The sequence below is a fragment of the Lathyrus oleraceus genome, chromosome 2 (assembly GCF_024323335.1).
Source record: "Lathyrus oleraceus cultivar Zhongwan6 chromosome 2, CAAS_Psat_ZW6_1.0, whole genome shotgun sequence".
NCBI classification, from domain to species: Eukaryota; Viridiplantae; Streptophyta; class Magnoliopsida; order Fabales; family Fabaceae; genus Lathyrus; species Lathyrus oleraceus.
In genome coordinates, this window is record NC_066580.1 from 368,252,402 (window position 1) to 368,267,932 (window position 15,531).

The following is a 15,531-nucleotide window of genomic DNA, read 5'->3' on the forward strand; positions in this document are numbered from 1 at the left end:
ATAAGATATGCATTATAACTATAGGCTTTACAAAAAGTAATAGTAAAAGAATCTAAAATTTATAGTTTATTTCTCACTCTAAATTATAAATTGGAAATATAGTTCGTTAATTTTTAATGTACAAAAGCTTAGATGGTCATTATGATGTTGAGTTTATTCATCTATATTTTACTAAACCACTGGTAAAAAGATTTGTGCCATTGTCACAATTTGTGCCCTGTCATAATTCCTACTGCTACAGATATACATTTTTTCACATTATGCATATCATGTTTTCTATCAATTACTGATAAGCTACTTTGATTTTTGTTACAAACAACTTTTCTCGTGTAGTTGCTTCGCTACTCCTTGTTTGCGTTCTTCAACTTTGTTTGTGAGTTGCAAGGTCAACATTCTCTACAAATGTTTGTGTGTCTTTGAGGTATGATTTCATCCTTAAATTTGAGTGTGTCTTTACGATATGATTTTATCCTTAATTTTGATTGATTGTATGTTATAATTAAAATTCAAGGTTACTTTTATTTGAAATGTTCATCGAGTAATGGGATTTTTATTGAAATTGGAGTAGTGGTATTTTTAGTGAAATTGGAGTACTGTTCATTCTGCATATCAGTAAACAATTTGAAGATTTCTTGTTCTTGTTAGTGTACTTGTTCAATTGGAAACATAGGCACATAAGATATGCATTATAACTATAGGCTTTACAAAAATTAATAATAAAAGAATATAAATTTTATAGTTTATTTCTCACTCTAAATTATAAATTGGAAATATAGTTCGTTAATTTTTAACGTACAAAAGCTTAGATGGTCATTATGATGTTGAGTATATTTATTTATATTTTACTAAAACACTGGTAAAAAGATTTACTCTGAAATACAGTATGCCAAAATTAAATTTTAATTGTGTTACTATCTAAGATTAGATTGAAATTTTGTAGTATTCTAACCACTGTTATATACTATTATATGGTATATTATGATCAAAGCTAACAAGCATTAATTAAACATCGAAGACACTTTAACTAACAATATAAAAAGCACCACAAAAATACTAGTAATATTATTAAAAACATGAGGTCCTAGGCATATGCCTTACTTTCCTGTCCCTTGGACCGGGCTTGACTTGTAGTAAGGATCATAGAGAATAAATATTGAAATTAAACTTAGAAGGAAACAATTTTGTGAGTCTGTATTCAAAATAACATGTTTTCGTATTAATATTCATGATTTTTTCTATGTTATGCAAATATGTGATTGGTTATTTTTTATTAAATAGTACTAGAGCTCTTGAACAAATAATATAATATCTATATTTTTATTTTTTGAAGAAATGAATAAGTCATGGATTACTAAGCCACAATCATCGATTGCGTATCAACAAGGGATAAAAGAATTTATTGACTTTGCATTTAAAGGTGCAAAAGAAAACGACGTAGTAATATGCCCTTGTAAACGTTGTGGTTTCAGAAAATCAAAGAGTAGGAGTGACATGTTCGACCACTTAATGTGGTCACCATTTCCGCAAGGATACACCATTTGGATTCATCATGGAGAGTCCCCTGTACTACATAGTACTATCTTCCATAGTACTACTCCAAATATGGTTGAGGATAATATCATTATCGAAGATTCTATTCAGAACATGATCAATGATGCATTTGGAGTTGATAGGAATCATGCTAATGAAATACCATCTGCATCAAATTTTGAGATTTACCAAGAAGATTATGTGATGCCAAGTTTAACTCAGGAAAGAAATGAGGCCAAGGAATACTATGAATTGGCTAGAGAAGGAGAACAACCTTTATATGAAGGGTGTAGACAATATTCAAGATTATCTTTTTTGATAAAGTTGTACCATATAAAGTGTTTATGTGGATTGAGTGAGAAGGCAATGACAATGATTTTAGAGTTAATAAAAGATGCATTTGAATATGCAAACATTCCAAGTTCGTTCTATGAAGCCAAGAAATCAATCACAAAATTGGGTTTGAATTATGTAAAGATACCTGCATGTCCAAACGGTTGTATGCTTTATTGGGGAGAAGATGAAGAGAGAGAGAGACTTGCAAAACTTGTAACACTTCGAAATGGAAATCAAATGAAGAGGGCCATGTTAACAAGAAAAAGAAGAAAATTCCAGCCAAGGTTCTTCGTTATTTTCCATTAAAACCTCGATTACAAAGATTATTTTTGTCGTCAAAGACGGCCGAGGATATGAGATGGCATGCGAATGATACTAACAATGATGGAATGTTAAGGCATCCTAGAGATTCAGAAGCTTGGAAGAAATTTGACTTGACACATACTTGGTTTGCATCAGATCCACGAAATGTGTGTCTTGCATTGGCTAGTGATGGTTTTAATCCATTTGGTGTGATGAGTACAAATAGTAGTATTTGGCCAGTTGTTCTCATTCCATATAACACTCCTCCATGGGTTTGCATGAAGCAGACATCGTTTATAATGTCAATGATAATTCCTGGTAAAGAAGCACCAGGAAATAATATTGATGTATATTTACAACCCTTAGTCAAAGAGTTGAAGGAGTTATGGACAAATGGTGTGGATACATATGATTCTTTCAAGAAAGAGATGTTCACGTTACATGCAAATTTGATGTGGACGATTAGTGACTTTCCAGGTTTGGGTGCACTTTCTGGATGGAACACATACACAGGACTTGCTTGCCCATCGTGTAACTTTGGAACTACTTCTCTTCGTCTTAAAGCTAGTCTTAAATGGTGTTTTATGGGTCATCGTCGTTTCCTTAATCAGAGACACATGTTTAGATTGAATATGATCCACTTTAATGGTGAACAAGAAATACGGAGTCCACCGAGAACATTATCTGGACATCAAATTTTTGAACAGGTTAAAGAGGTTAAAGTTGTCTTTGGTAAAAATCCAGTGAAAGAAAAATCGGTAAAAAGAAAACGTGAGGGACAACCTTTAGAAGGTGATAGTACACAATGTGATCCTACACAAGGTCATCCTCAACAATGGAAAAAGAAAAGCATATTATTTGAACTTCCGTATTGGAAGGATAATCTTTTGCGCCATAATCTTGATCTGATGCATATTGAGAAAAATGTATGCGATAATGTCATATTTACTTTACTAAATGATAGGCAAAAGAGTAAAGACCATTTTAAAGCTCGAGAAGATCTTCAAAATATGGGCATAAGACCTAATCTTTGGCCTGATGAAAATGGTAGAATTTCTCCTGCGGCCTTTAGTCTAACGGGTAAAGATAAAAGGAATTTTTTAACAATTTTAAAGAATATTAGGGTGTCTGATGGTTATTCAAGCAACATATCTAGATGCATTGACTTGGTAAATCTCAAGGTGAATGGAATGATGAAGAGTCATGATTGTCATATATTAATGGAACAACTTCTACCATTAGCCATTGGCACAACATTACCTCATGAGATTTCAGCAGTATTGATTGAGTTGTGCTCATTCTTTAGACAACTATGTGGTAAGGCATTGAAAATTGAAGACTTGGAAAAAATGCAAAACCAAATTGTCCTCACTTTATGCCACATGGAAATGTTATTTCCTCCCTCGTTCTTCACTGTTATGGTTCACTTGGTTGTTCACCTTGTTGAAGAGGTTAAGCTTAGAGGTCCTGTTCATTATCGGTGGATGTATCCTGTTGAAAGGTAAACTATGTGAATTTGTTGTAATGATATTAACTTAGAAAGTAAAGTAAAAAAATTAACTAATACAATTTTGGTTCAATAATAGGTACTTGGGAAAACTTAAATCGCATGTGCGTAATAAGGCAAAACCAGAAGGGTCTATTGCAGAAGGATACCGTTTTGAAGAGATTCTTACATTTTGTTCAAGATATATAGAAAACATTGAGACTAGATGGAATCAACCTGGACGTGTAGATGATGAACCTATTGGTGATATCCAAACAGGTTCACGTGTAACAGAATTATTTCCTAGAGTCGGAAAACCTGTGGGTGGATCTTCATATTACACCCTAACACCAATTGAAAAGTTGCAGGCTCATAGACACGTTTTAACGAATTTTCCAATAGTTGATGGCTATCTAAAGTAAGTAGTTTTATTCCATTTAAGTTGTTTCATCTACACTATTAAGATTTCTTTTTACATCTAATATCGAATAACCAAATAGGCAGTTCCGAAGTATTACTCAGAACCAAATGAGACGCGGTCAAAGAAGTGCTTCTGAGATAGGCAAGAAGGTTCATAGAGAGTTTGCTCATTGGTTCTGCAATCGTGTGAGTTTTTGTACAAAAATAGATGTTTGTATTGAATTAGTTTTTAATAACAAGACTAATTGGATGTTGTATCGTGTATAGATTTGCAACAATCTTGACAACATTGATGGATCAGATAAAGATGTCCTCATTAGTCTTGCTCATGGCCCTTATGATAAAGTTAAAAGGTTTACCGCATTCAATGTCAATGGGTTCAAGTTTCGAACGTTGGAACGAGACAATCTTTTAAAAACTCAAAATAGTGGAGTTTTTGGCATGTTTGGGACACGAAGTTATTCAAGCAATAATGATACCCAAATGAGATTTGGAGGGGTGCCTTATTATGGAAGATTGATAGACATTATTGTGCTTTCCTATGATGGCTTCATAGTTCCCATGTTTAAATGTGAATGGGCTAATACCATAAATCCAAGAGGCATTAAGATAGATAAGTTGGGTTTTACCTCTATAAACTTGGCAAGACTACTCCATACTGAGGAACATGAAGATAATGAGCCATACATTCAAGCGTCAGAAGCTCAGATGGTTTTTTATGTGGATGATGAGAATGAACAAGGATGGAGCATACCTGTTCATTTGAAGCCAAGAGAGTTGTATGACATGGGTGGAAATGATGAAATTATGACACCCATTGAGCCATACCCATCACAAAATTTGGAACAAATTTTTTCTAATGATGATCCTGGAACTTCAGTGGCGAATGATAACAATAATTAATATATAGTTTTTTACTGATAAGAAGTCTAGCTTATTTGTAACTCGTGTGAAACTTATGTTTTTTGTTTCTTATCCCTAATTAATGTATGACATTCTTACTTTTTATGTTTATTCCTCGTTATAGAAATGAAATACCAACAGATGGCATTGTTACTCTATGTTTTATTGCATAATTTATCTTTTAATTTATTGTGTTTATGTTATGTTTATTAAATTTGTAGTCATAATTTATGTTACTCTTTGTGTTTATGTTATATTTACTAAATTTGTAGTCATAATTTTTCTTGCAGTTGATGTTTGTTGTAAAAGAATGAATTCATCATATGAGGATATTCGCCGTAAAACAATTGAAGAGAATCAAAAAAAGATGCAGGCTCTCAATCTTACTAAAATCTCTCAATCCCTTTACAAATCATCTTCGTCTTCTTCAAAACCATCATCGGTTAGTAATAAATTCTCAATACTACTCTATACAAATTAATTGTATTGATTGTTGACTAATATTCACTGATGCATTTTATTTAGTCTGTGAAGGGTCGTCCGAGGTTTGTACAACCTGGAGAGCTTGAAGTAAACAAGAAGCGCCTACGTTCAACGACAACTCAAAAATCATCAATAGCCTCTCTGCCAATCCAAACTACAATAACCCCTACACCAATCCAAACTACAATAATCCCTCCGCCAATCCAAACTACAATTGAAGATATCGTGGTAGAAAATGAGACTGAAAATGTTGTGGTAGGAGATGATACTGAAAATGTTGTGGTAGGAGACGAGACTGAAGATGTTGTGGTAGAAGATGGGGCAGAAGATGTCGTTCGAGTCACTAGTTCTGAGTATTGGGATGTAAATGTTATTAGTAAGTAAGTTAAGGTTAAAGTATCTGTAAATAATTTAATTTTTCTTACATAGTTGAGTTATGACATTAATTTGTTTACTTTTTTATGTGATAGATGAGGAGGGTTATGTTTCAAACACACGTTTATGTGTGAAAGACTTGGTTGTAAAATCAGAGCCTGGTGGAACATGGATAATACTTGAATGGGATAAGACTCATCGTGCAGTAGGACCAACAGCTGGTTTGTTAGCAGGGTATTTGGGAATAATTATTAGAATGTTTAAAGACTTTCCCATAATGTTCGAGAGTTGGAGGGATATTCCATTGGATAGAAAAACAAAGTTTTATGATTCAAAGATAAATGTATCATTAATAAACAATTATATATATTTTTTAAATTAATTTCATGGTGATTATTATTTGCTTTGTTCAACTATTTTTATTCTTATGGTTAGCGTCATTTTGTTGCTGATGATGGGCATGACAAAGATTACATACTTGCTTCTGCTGCAAAGAAATGGAAGGATGGCCGTTGCCAATTGTTTCAAAGATTTTATAGATGGGATCTCACTTTAGAGGAAAATCTTCAAAATTATCCAAAATGCAAAGGCATTACGGAAAATGATTGGGTTGTTTTTGTTCAATATAGGCGGAAAGAAAAAACACAGGTAATATTAGTGTTTTACTTGTATAATTTTATTTTTAATATATAAGTAAGGAATTGTATCTTATTCCTATCTATAACGCGTATTTTTATTTGTTATCAATGTAGAGAATAGCAAAACAAAATGCCGAGAATAGAGGAAAATTGAAGACTCCGCATACACTTGGATCTAAGTCGCTTGCAAGGAAGCAACATGAGTTGGTATGTCTAAATCTATATATTGTTGATTGTATGATTAATAGTATAAATTATTAATATCTGTTCTTATTTGTAGGAATCAAGAGATGGCCGATCATACAGTAGAGGAGAAATGTATGCAGTTTCTCATAAAAAGTCTAATGGGTCTTTTGTCAATGAAGATGCATACAACAATAATGTAAGTACAAGTTAATTCTTTTGAAATATTTCTTAGTCTCCTTAAGGTTTGAGAAAAAAATCAAACCTTTTGGCATCTCATAGAGGTGGGGAGAACCTGTCTGAAACTGGTTAAGTTATGTTAAAAATCATGATTATTTTTTCTATAGTTACTTTGCCTCATGATATATTTAATTTATGCTTAGACAATTCAGTTGTGTTCTACAAAGTAACTTAGGAACTAAATGAGTGGCCGTTGTAATACTAAGTAACCTAGTGGTAATTTTAATTTTATGTACTATTATAAGCATACAACAAAGTAGCCACTGTAATTCTATCAAACTCATTTCCCATATATTAGCATTTTTCAACTTAAGATATACATTTTTCAATCATTTCCAAGTAACCGAAACAGTAGCAACTTAAAATGTATTTAAAAAATACACTTATGGACATTACTGTTACAGTAGCAACTTAAGAAATACACTTATGGACATTACTTTTTAAATATTCAAAATATATTTAACTTCCGTGTATTCAATTTCTATGTTCAATACGCATATGTGTTTTTCTTTGACCATATAGTACATAAATTAGTATATAAATCAATAATATATATATATATATATATAATATATATATATATATATATATATATATATATATATATATATATATATATATATATATATATATATATATATATATATTCATAAGTTCCTATAGTACATAAATGGGGATTTAGAAAAGTGCATGCACTATTCTCATATCACATATAGCAGCGAATAGTGGAGTTGGTCTTAAATACTATGTTGAGAAAAGTGCAATCAGTGGACTATGTATTTAAAAAAATACTTTGGTATGAAAGTGTAATGTACTGGAACTTGTATTTTATAAATAATTTGGTATGAAAGTGCAATGTATTGGAACTTATTACTAATATAAATTATCCTTATTATATAAACAGTAGTTCAGTTTTCTCTTTTGCATGTGCAGGAAAAATTACAAGCTGCAATTAAGGATTCCGTGTCTGAAAATGAGGCATTTGAGAAAGTATTTGGAAAAGAACACCATGGATATGTTCGTAGCATGAGACTTGGAGTTACGACATCTCAAATTAATAGATCTACGAGATCATCATCTTCTTTTGAAGAAAATGAAAAAATAAAGGAAATGCAAGAAGAAATTAATGCACTTAAAGAAAAGAATTCAAAAATTGATGAATTGATGGAGGCAATCGCATTCTTAAAGCAAAGGGACAATGCTAGGAAGGAGGAAATTGAACTCTTAATGCAAATGCAAAATTCTAGTGGAAGACATGTATATCATTTTGATGCATTTGAAGTTAAATTGCATGAGCATTATTTTAAAGAGTATTATTTTAATATATATTTTTTTCAGGGATTGGAATCACCTGTTGATGGAAGACGTTCTTCTGAGTCTAGCTACCGAATTACAAATAATGGATCATCAAGAAGGACAAATTAGACTTTTCTATGAAACAATTAGATTATGAACGTTCCCTTATATTTTTGGCAATAGGATGCTTATTAATATAAGATTATGATTTGATATCTTTTTTTGGTTTTTTGTACTACATGACATGATTATGGAGCTACCATTTTTTTGATATCATGATGCTTATTTGATATTACATGTTTTTTATTGGAATTAATTTTACTATGTTAAAAAGTGATAGAAAATAAAATAAAAAGATAAAGAAATATTACAAAAAAATAATACCATAAATAAAAATATTTTAGTAGAAATAATTTTAAAAAAATACTATATTTAAAAATATTTTAGTAGATAATAATTAAAAAACAAAAAATATTATAAAAAAATAATACTATAGATAAAAATTAATAATGGTTTACACTGTTGCTAAAAGTAACAATTAAATAATTAGTACAACTTTCAACTGTTGTCAAATAAATTTTATTTAAAATTTTTAAATCAAAACATAATTCCACGACGGTTGGTAACCGTCAGGATGTGACACCCATGAGGGTTTGAAACCGTCGCAATCAACAATGAAAACAAAAATCAAAACGAAATTCCACGACGGTTGGTAACCGTCGCAATATTCAAGTTACATCATTTCTCTAACTGTCGTGAGAAAGAGCGACGGTTGGTATGACGGTTTTGACAACCGTCGCAATATAGCCTCGCGACGCACGTTTCTGGGACAGAGCTACAACCGTCGTAACATGAAAATTGCGGCGGTTCTAACCGTGGTAACCTATCAAAATGAACCGTCGCAATTTGCTAATTTTTTTGTGGTGTTTATTAACTCGACGTTGAACAAGGTCTCAAATGTCTTTGCGTTTAAATTAGATAAGTTCTTCTTGCATTGAAAGTAACCATCCGTCAGTTAGAACAAAATTTTGATTCTGCAATATCTCTCTAAGTTTTGATTATAACAAAGAATGAAACAATTTGGTACCCTAACAATTTTCTTAAGTGTGCAGGATTCTAAGTTAAAATGACTTTGAAGAAACGAATAGCTGGCATTTGATTCAGTCTAAGAAAAGCTGACCCAACACAAAGAAATCAGATCTGACTCAGAACAAGAACACATCTGAGGAGCAATCACCTGAAGAATCTGACGCTGAAGCTCAAGCTCTGATATCTGAAAATCTGCAAGAGATATTTGAAGACTGTAAAAGATATTTGAAGACTCTGCAACAGATATCTGAAAACTGTAAAATATATCTAAACTCTAACTCTAAAGACTCTGATCACGCTCACTTTGATACATGTTTAACATATCACCTGATCAAATACTTAAGCTAGAAGCATTCAAAGTGTAGTACAATTCTTTTTAAGGAAATAATTGATTATGTTCCAAGACTACTATGGAAAGGATAAGAAATTTACTACCTTTAACTCCCATAGTTGGCACGAAATCTCTATTTATTTCCCCCTAACGGTATCATCTCAAGTGCTATATAAAGGACTCCATACAACTTGCTGAAAACATAACTAAGACATGACTTTGATATATACAACTTTGATACAACAACATTCTCATACTCTAAACATTCTTCACCATTATTGTTGTAAGAAAAAGATTTCGTACAAGAGTTGTTGCTCAATTGTGTGGTTGTCTATCCTTGTTCTTAAAGTGTGTTTATACTGCTTATCTAAAAGCATCCAGTGAAACACTTGTAATTCTTGATATTGTTTGTAATTATTCAAGTGACTTGTTTAGGTATGTAGACTTGAGAGGGCTAAGAGGTTGTTACACTCTTAGACGTATTTTGTAATCTATTGAGATTAGTGGATTAAATCCTTATTGAAGGCGAAATCACCTTGGCCAGGTGGACTGGAGTAGCTTTGAATTTCAAGCAAACCAGGATAAATCCTTTGTGTTGTTAGTTCTTATTTTGTGTGTGTGGTGTTGCAAAAAGTTTTTAACTACTACGAAAATAATTCAAACCCCCATTTTTTGTTTTTTTTCTCTACCTTCAATTGGTATTAGAGCTTAAGATATGTTATTGATTTTTGAATCAAACACTTAACCGTGTAAAGATACCCATGGTGAGAAAAACTTCATGGCTAACACAAATGAAAGAGATAGCTACAATGCAAAACCTCCAATTTTTGATGGAGAAAAATTTGACTACTAGAAGGAAAAAATTGAAAGTTTCTTCCTAGGCTACGATGTTGATTTCTGGGATATGGTTACAAATGGTTATGAACCACCCATTTCTGCAATTGGTATTTCTATTCCAAGAAGCGGAATTAGTGACGATCAGAAGCGTGATTTCAAGAATCACCATAAAGCAAGAACTATTCTATTAAACGTTATTTCCTATAACGAATACGAGAAGATAACCAACAGGGAAACAACCAATGAAATTTTTGACTCCTTGAAAATGACGCACGAAGGAAACAATCAAGTTAAAGAGAATAAGGCTCCGGCCTTAATACAGAAGTATGAAGCCATCATAATGGAAGATGATGAGTTGTTGAAGTGATGTTCTCAAGGTTCCAAACCTTGGTTATAGGACTCGAGGTTCTGGACAAAGGATATACTACAGCAGATCATGTCAAGAAGATAATCAGAAGTCTTTCCAAGAAGTGGAGACATATGGTTACTGCTCTGATGTATCCAAGGATCTGAATAGCATAAGTCTTGAAAAACTTATCACCTCTCTCAGAAGTCATGAAATAGAGCTAGAAGAAGATGAACCTCAGAAGAAAATAAAAGTTGTTGCTCTAAAGTCCATATCAGAAAGAAGAAAGCCAGAAAGGAACAAAGCCTTTCAAGCTGAAGAGGAAGAAGCCGATGACTCTGAAGATGAAGATTTTGATGATGAAGAAGAATTATCTCTTATTTCTAGAAGAATCAAAAAGCTCTGGAGAAAAAGACAAAATAACTTCAGAAGGCCCAGACAGAAGGGAGACCGTCCAGATTCAACCTCCAAAGGCAGACCCAACAAGGAAGTAATGTGTTATGAATGCAAAGAGCCTGGACACTACAGAAATGACTGTCCAAAGCTAAAGAATGATAGCTCCAGAAAAGAAAGCTTAAAGAGTAACTCTTTCAAAGCAAATAAGAAAGAACTCGAGGAAACATGGGATGATTCTGAATCTGAAGCTCCAGAATCTGATTCTGAAGAGGAGCATACAAATGTAGCATTCATGGCCACTACCTTTGGAAGTTCATCTAAAATAGAGTCTGACTCTAAAGAGGTATTCTATGACTTTTATCATTTTGATCTAGAAGCCTGTTTGTCAGAATCTTTGAGCTTGTATCAGAAGCTTCGATAGAAATTCAAGAACCTGAAAAATGTTCTTGAACAAACTGTTGAAGAGTGTGATAAGCTTGAGAAAGAAGTTTCTGAACTTAAAGAAAATAATTTTATTCTTGAAAGAGAAAAAGATTTTTGAACTAAGAAATGCTCAAAACTTGAGGAAACCCTTTCTAAAGCTTCACCTACTTCTGACAGTATCATATACAAATATGATAAAGCCTTTCAGAAATTTCTGAACAACAGCCTAGACATAAGAAAAATGGCTTCTATGATCTATGGTGTAAGTCATAATAGAAAAAGAGAAATTGGTTATGACTCTGATGACGATGATCCGAAACCTATTATAGAAAACAAACCAAAATCTCTTTTTTCTTACCACTATACACGTGCACAGACACAGAAGTTTAGTAACGCTAGAAAACCCAAAGTTTTCAGAAACTCTGGGAGAACTAATCCTAAAGGATCCAAAATATTATGGGGATCTTGTGCTTGCATCTTCTGCAACTCATTTCATGGGTTCTTTTCGAACCCCAAAGGCTCATTGTCTTAGATGCAATCAAGCCTTCGACTTTCTGAAGCTGTTATTTGGTCTTGTCGACCATCTTCTAATTCTTTGGCCTCACAGGCCAAATTTTGAAGCCTCTCCTTTTCCAGAATCGACTTTCTCTTATTTTCAGCCAAATTGGCCAAAATTTGAGCCAAACTTTCTGACTCAGCAGTCATCTTCATCGACTGCAGGCCACCCCGTAAGTGGAATTCTCGTCTCTGACCCCGTCTCTTCTTCAACATCCCATATGAAACCATGATCGGGGTTTAAGTTCAAAATGCGACTTGTTTTGACGGAAGTATAGGAACTTGATTCGTCATCGCATGGCGCTATATTTTCCAAGTGTTGGTCGAAAGATCTCTTCGAACCCCTATCATCGACTCGGTAATAACTTTGGTCGGCCTCAATGTTCTCCACAATGTCATCTTTATGCCAGATTATAAGTCTCTGGTGTACCGTCGAAGGTACTACTCATATCCCATGGATCCATTCTCGACCCAAGAGTAAATTGAAATTAGCTTTGGAATCTATCACCATGAACAGTGTTGAGCGTATTGTTGTACCCATAACTAGATTGACCTAGACAACACCCATTATATTGTTGGTTTTACCTTCATAGTTTGATAGAACTATGTTGTGTTATCGGAGATCTTCGTCACCCTTCCCCATTTTCTTAAATAGAGTATGGGGCATTATATTGGTCGTAGTGCCTCCGTTGACAAACACCTTGTTTACCGCTATTCCATCAACCTTCTCCCTTATGAACAAAGGCTTTAGATGATACATCATCCCTGGTCCAGGTCTTTCGAATGTGGCCTTCTGTTCCTCCACTACACCGTTATTCATGACATAATAGCATAGTGGTTCCCCTCCAACTGTTTCATTTGGCAAAAAGTCCTCATCCGTTTCAGAGACTTCGGATACCATATCGTATTCAACCGACAATACCGATACGATGCTGCAGTTTACAACGAAGTCATCACCATAGATGTAATCATTGGTTTCGTCGTACATGTCTTCGTCAAACTCCTCGTCGGACTAGGGGAGTATTCAGGCTCTCCTTCCTCTGGTTGAAGGGAGTACTTAGGTTCTTCCTCCTTTGACTCACCCACGTCCCCTCACTACTTTTCAAATTCAGACGAACACTTCACACTTTGGGAAGCTACTACTTCTTTCTTCCCCATCGAATCGACAGTCGTGCCCATTGTTTGATTGGCCACCATTTTTCCTTGTCCTAGCCCCAATACCTTTGGTATCTGCCTCTTTTGTCCAGAGGTTTCCACAGGTTTCAAATGTGGAGTTGTGACATGCTTCCCAGCTTTTTTGTTCTGCTGGAAATGCCTCAATTGTGTCCTAGTCATTGGGTCATTCCCTTTGTAGTTGGAAGATACCACGTAGCCCATTTTCTTCTCCGGAGATGCTGTTTCTTTCTCCAACACTCTCCACTTTGGTTTCTTGCCTCTTTTTGGTTGACTGGCTCTATCCACTTTTCCTGTGGAACATGGGTTGGTGAGATGAAAGTCTTTGGTCGGGGACGTTGAAACTACCTCATGTATTCTCCGTTTCGTCGAGGTGTTCCACGCTTGTCGAACACGAATCGTGGGACGACAAGTTTCTCTTCCTTCAATGCTTTGTTGTCTGCCTCCAATCTTTCGGCGGTCTTCCCATCGAACATCACACTGCACTTATGACATAGTAAAGCTTTTTACCCATTTACTATACACTTCTCTTGGAAGTGTGATAAACTTTTCCATGGTTGGGGATAGACCGACTCCGATTGATTTTCGGCCTTATTGTCGAAACCCTTAGTAGTTTCGACCAACAGTACTTCAAAAGACTCAGCTAAGGACGCCACATCGGAAGCCTCCACGAGATCCTCAGTAGTCTCGACCATCATGCATTCAAGAGGCTCCGAATATAAAGCTTCTTCCACCTTCAGAGGGTCGGAGTCCACCTGAATCTTTGACCTTTATCCAAATTGAAGCCTTCCTTGGGATTTGTTCTAATTCCTGGTATTTTTGTTCGACTGTATTGTCCGTCATTTCCTCTTGTTGGGCCGGGGTTTCCGGTCGAGGAGAAGGCATTGGATTCTGACAAACCGGCGCTCTTGGAGCCCCCGAAAAGTCCCACATCCTTGTCATTTGAGTTGCCAATTGCTGGTAACTCTGCATCGAATTTTGGATAAAAGGCCTCAGGATGGTGCCCATTTGCTGAGTTAGCCTATAAATCATTTCATGGTTACTCTCGTCCATTTACCGTCTCATAACGGCGGCAGAACTCGACGTAAAAGTTGGAACCGACTAGGATGCCAGTCCGAAACCTAGGGGTCGACCGCATGGGGCTGCCTAAAGACGGCGAGATAGGCAGTGTCCTTCTGAAGCCGAAACTCTACGAGAGGTTTTTCCCCGTTGAAGTGCACTTCTGCCTTAATCAAAAATTGAGAAAAAGACATTCTTAGATGGTTTTCTCAACAACTGACGACCCCTATTTATACAACTTTGGATTCATTATAAACTACACAAAATGACTGGTGCAATCGCAATCGTTCAAAAGTGTCGGCAAAATCTCAACCATTCAGTTTTCACTTTTTTTTCTAACTACCGAATTTTTCACTCATGGACGAACTATCCGGTAACTTCTAAATGTTTAAAAAAATCGGTACTAATCAAAATTCCTAATATTTTGAAAAATATGATTAACCGAATTTTTCATATATACTACCGATTTTTTGCTAGGTACCGAATTATTTAGTTTATTCAATCAGATTTTTTATCCAAATTTTTTATTTCATTTTTCACAAGAGCAACTTGGATATTATTGAAATATGGGGTGACAAATAAAATTTGAGAAGTGAAAAAAAAAACTATATAGAAGGCCCAATAGATATTTCGGGTTCCGGCCCACTACATGCCTCCCTTTGAAGTTTAGGTTTATCAGTTCGTGCACTCCACTCACCATGTTAATAAATAGGCGCCGCGTGCTGTTTCCTGTCCTTCATCATTCTCATTTGCAACTTCATCTTACCTTTCTCCATAGATATATTCAATCACTATTTCGATTCTCTTTTATTTTATCGATCAACATTGTTTTTCTTTTGATATTTATTCATGCCAATCACGTGATGAGAAAACTAAAATAACTGCAACAATATGATTGGATTTATTTCCATGATTCTTATTTTATTTATTTCTCTGATGATTAACATTTATTTTTTCATCTTCTTTTAATTCATTCATTCATCTATTAAAAATAGGGTTTTGAATTGAAATAGAAGAGGTATGATGAGGTTAACATTGGTCCGTGTTTCTGAATTACTGTGACCGATAAATCTTACCAATTTCTGATCTCTATTGCTTACAATTTTCAATTCGTATTTTTATTTTATTT

General features: G+C 34.3%; 2 protein-coding genes and 2 non-coding genes across 4 annotated transcripts; all 4 read left to right on the forward strand.

Moving 5' to 3' along the window:
- The first annotated feature begins 1,332 nt into the window (after nt 1-1,332).
- Nucleotides 1,333-4,978, forward strand: LOC127123294 (uncharacterized). The gene is made up of 5 exons (XM_051053525.1): nt 1,333-2,150; nt 2,264-3,670; nt 3,756-4,073; nt 4,156-4,261; nt 4,343-4,978. Exons 1-5 carry the CDS (start codon nt 1,333-1,335, stop codon nt 4,976-4,978), a joined length of 3,285 nt encoding a protein of 1,094 aa, XP_050909482.1.
- A 310-nt stretch (nt 4,979-5,288) lies between these two features.
- On the forward strand, nt 5,289-8,322 carry LOC127123295 (uncharacterized). Its single transcript, XM_051053526.1, has 8 exons — nt 5,289-5,420; nt 5,504-5,837; nt 5,932-6,179; nt 6,272-6,484; nt 6,589-6,681; nt 6,755-6,856; nt 7,831-8,154; nt 8,236-8,322. Exons 1-8 carry the CDS (start codon nt 5,289-5,291, stop codon nt 8,320-8,322), a joined length of 1,533 nt encoding a protein of 510 aa, XP_050909483.1.
- Nucleotides 8,323-15,256: 6,934 nt separating this feature from the next.
- On the forward strand, nt 15,257-15,344 carry LOC127124732 (small nucleolar RNA Z199). The gene has a single exon (XR_007804195.1). It is a non-coding gene; the product is annotated as a small nucleolar RNA Z199 (small nucleolar RNA).
- A 73-nt stretch (nt 15,345-15,417) lies between these two features.
- LOC127124813 (small nucleolar RNA SNORD18) lies at nt 15,418-15,492 on the forward strand. The gene has a single exon (XR_007804286.1). It is a non-coding gene; the product is annotated as a small nucleolar RNA SNORD18 (small nucleolar RNA).
- Nucleotides 15,493-15,531: the final 39 nt, after the last annotated feature.

Excerpts from the sequence above, each read along its gene's own strand:
- LOC127123294 (XM_051053525.1), top strand. The coding sequence starts at position 1,333 with ATGAATAAGTCATGGATTACTAAGCCACAATCATCGATTGCGTATCAA. Across the intron at positions 2,151-2,263 it reads AGAAGAAAATTCCAGCCAAG|GCATCCTAGAGATTCAGAAG; the intron begins GTTCTTCGTTAT and ends TGGAATGTTAAG. Across the intron at positions 4,074-4,155 it reads ATAGTTGATGGCTATCTAAA|GCAGTTCCGAAGTATTACTC; the intron begins GTAAGTAGTTTT and ends ATAACCAAATAG.
- LOC127123295 (XM_051053526.1), top strand. The coding sequence starts at position 5,289 with ATGAATTCATCATATGAGGATATTCGCCGTAAAACAATTGAAGAGAAT. Across the intron at positions 6,485-6,588 it reads GGCGGAAAGAAAAAACACAG|AGAATAGCAAAACAAAATGC; the intron begins GTAATATTAGTG and ends TTATCAATGTAG. Across the intron at positions 8,155-8,235 it reads AAAATTCTAGTGGAAGACAT|GGATTGGAATCACCTGTTGA; the intron begins GTATATCATTTT and ends TATTTTTTTCAG.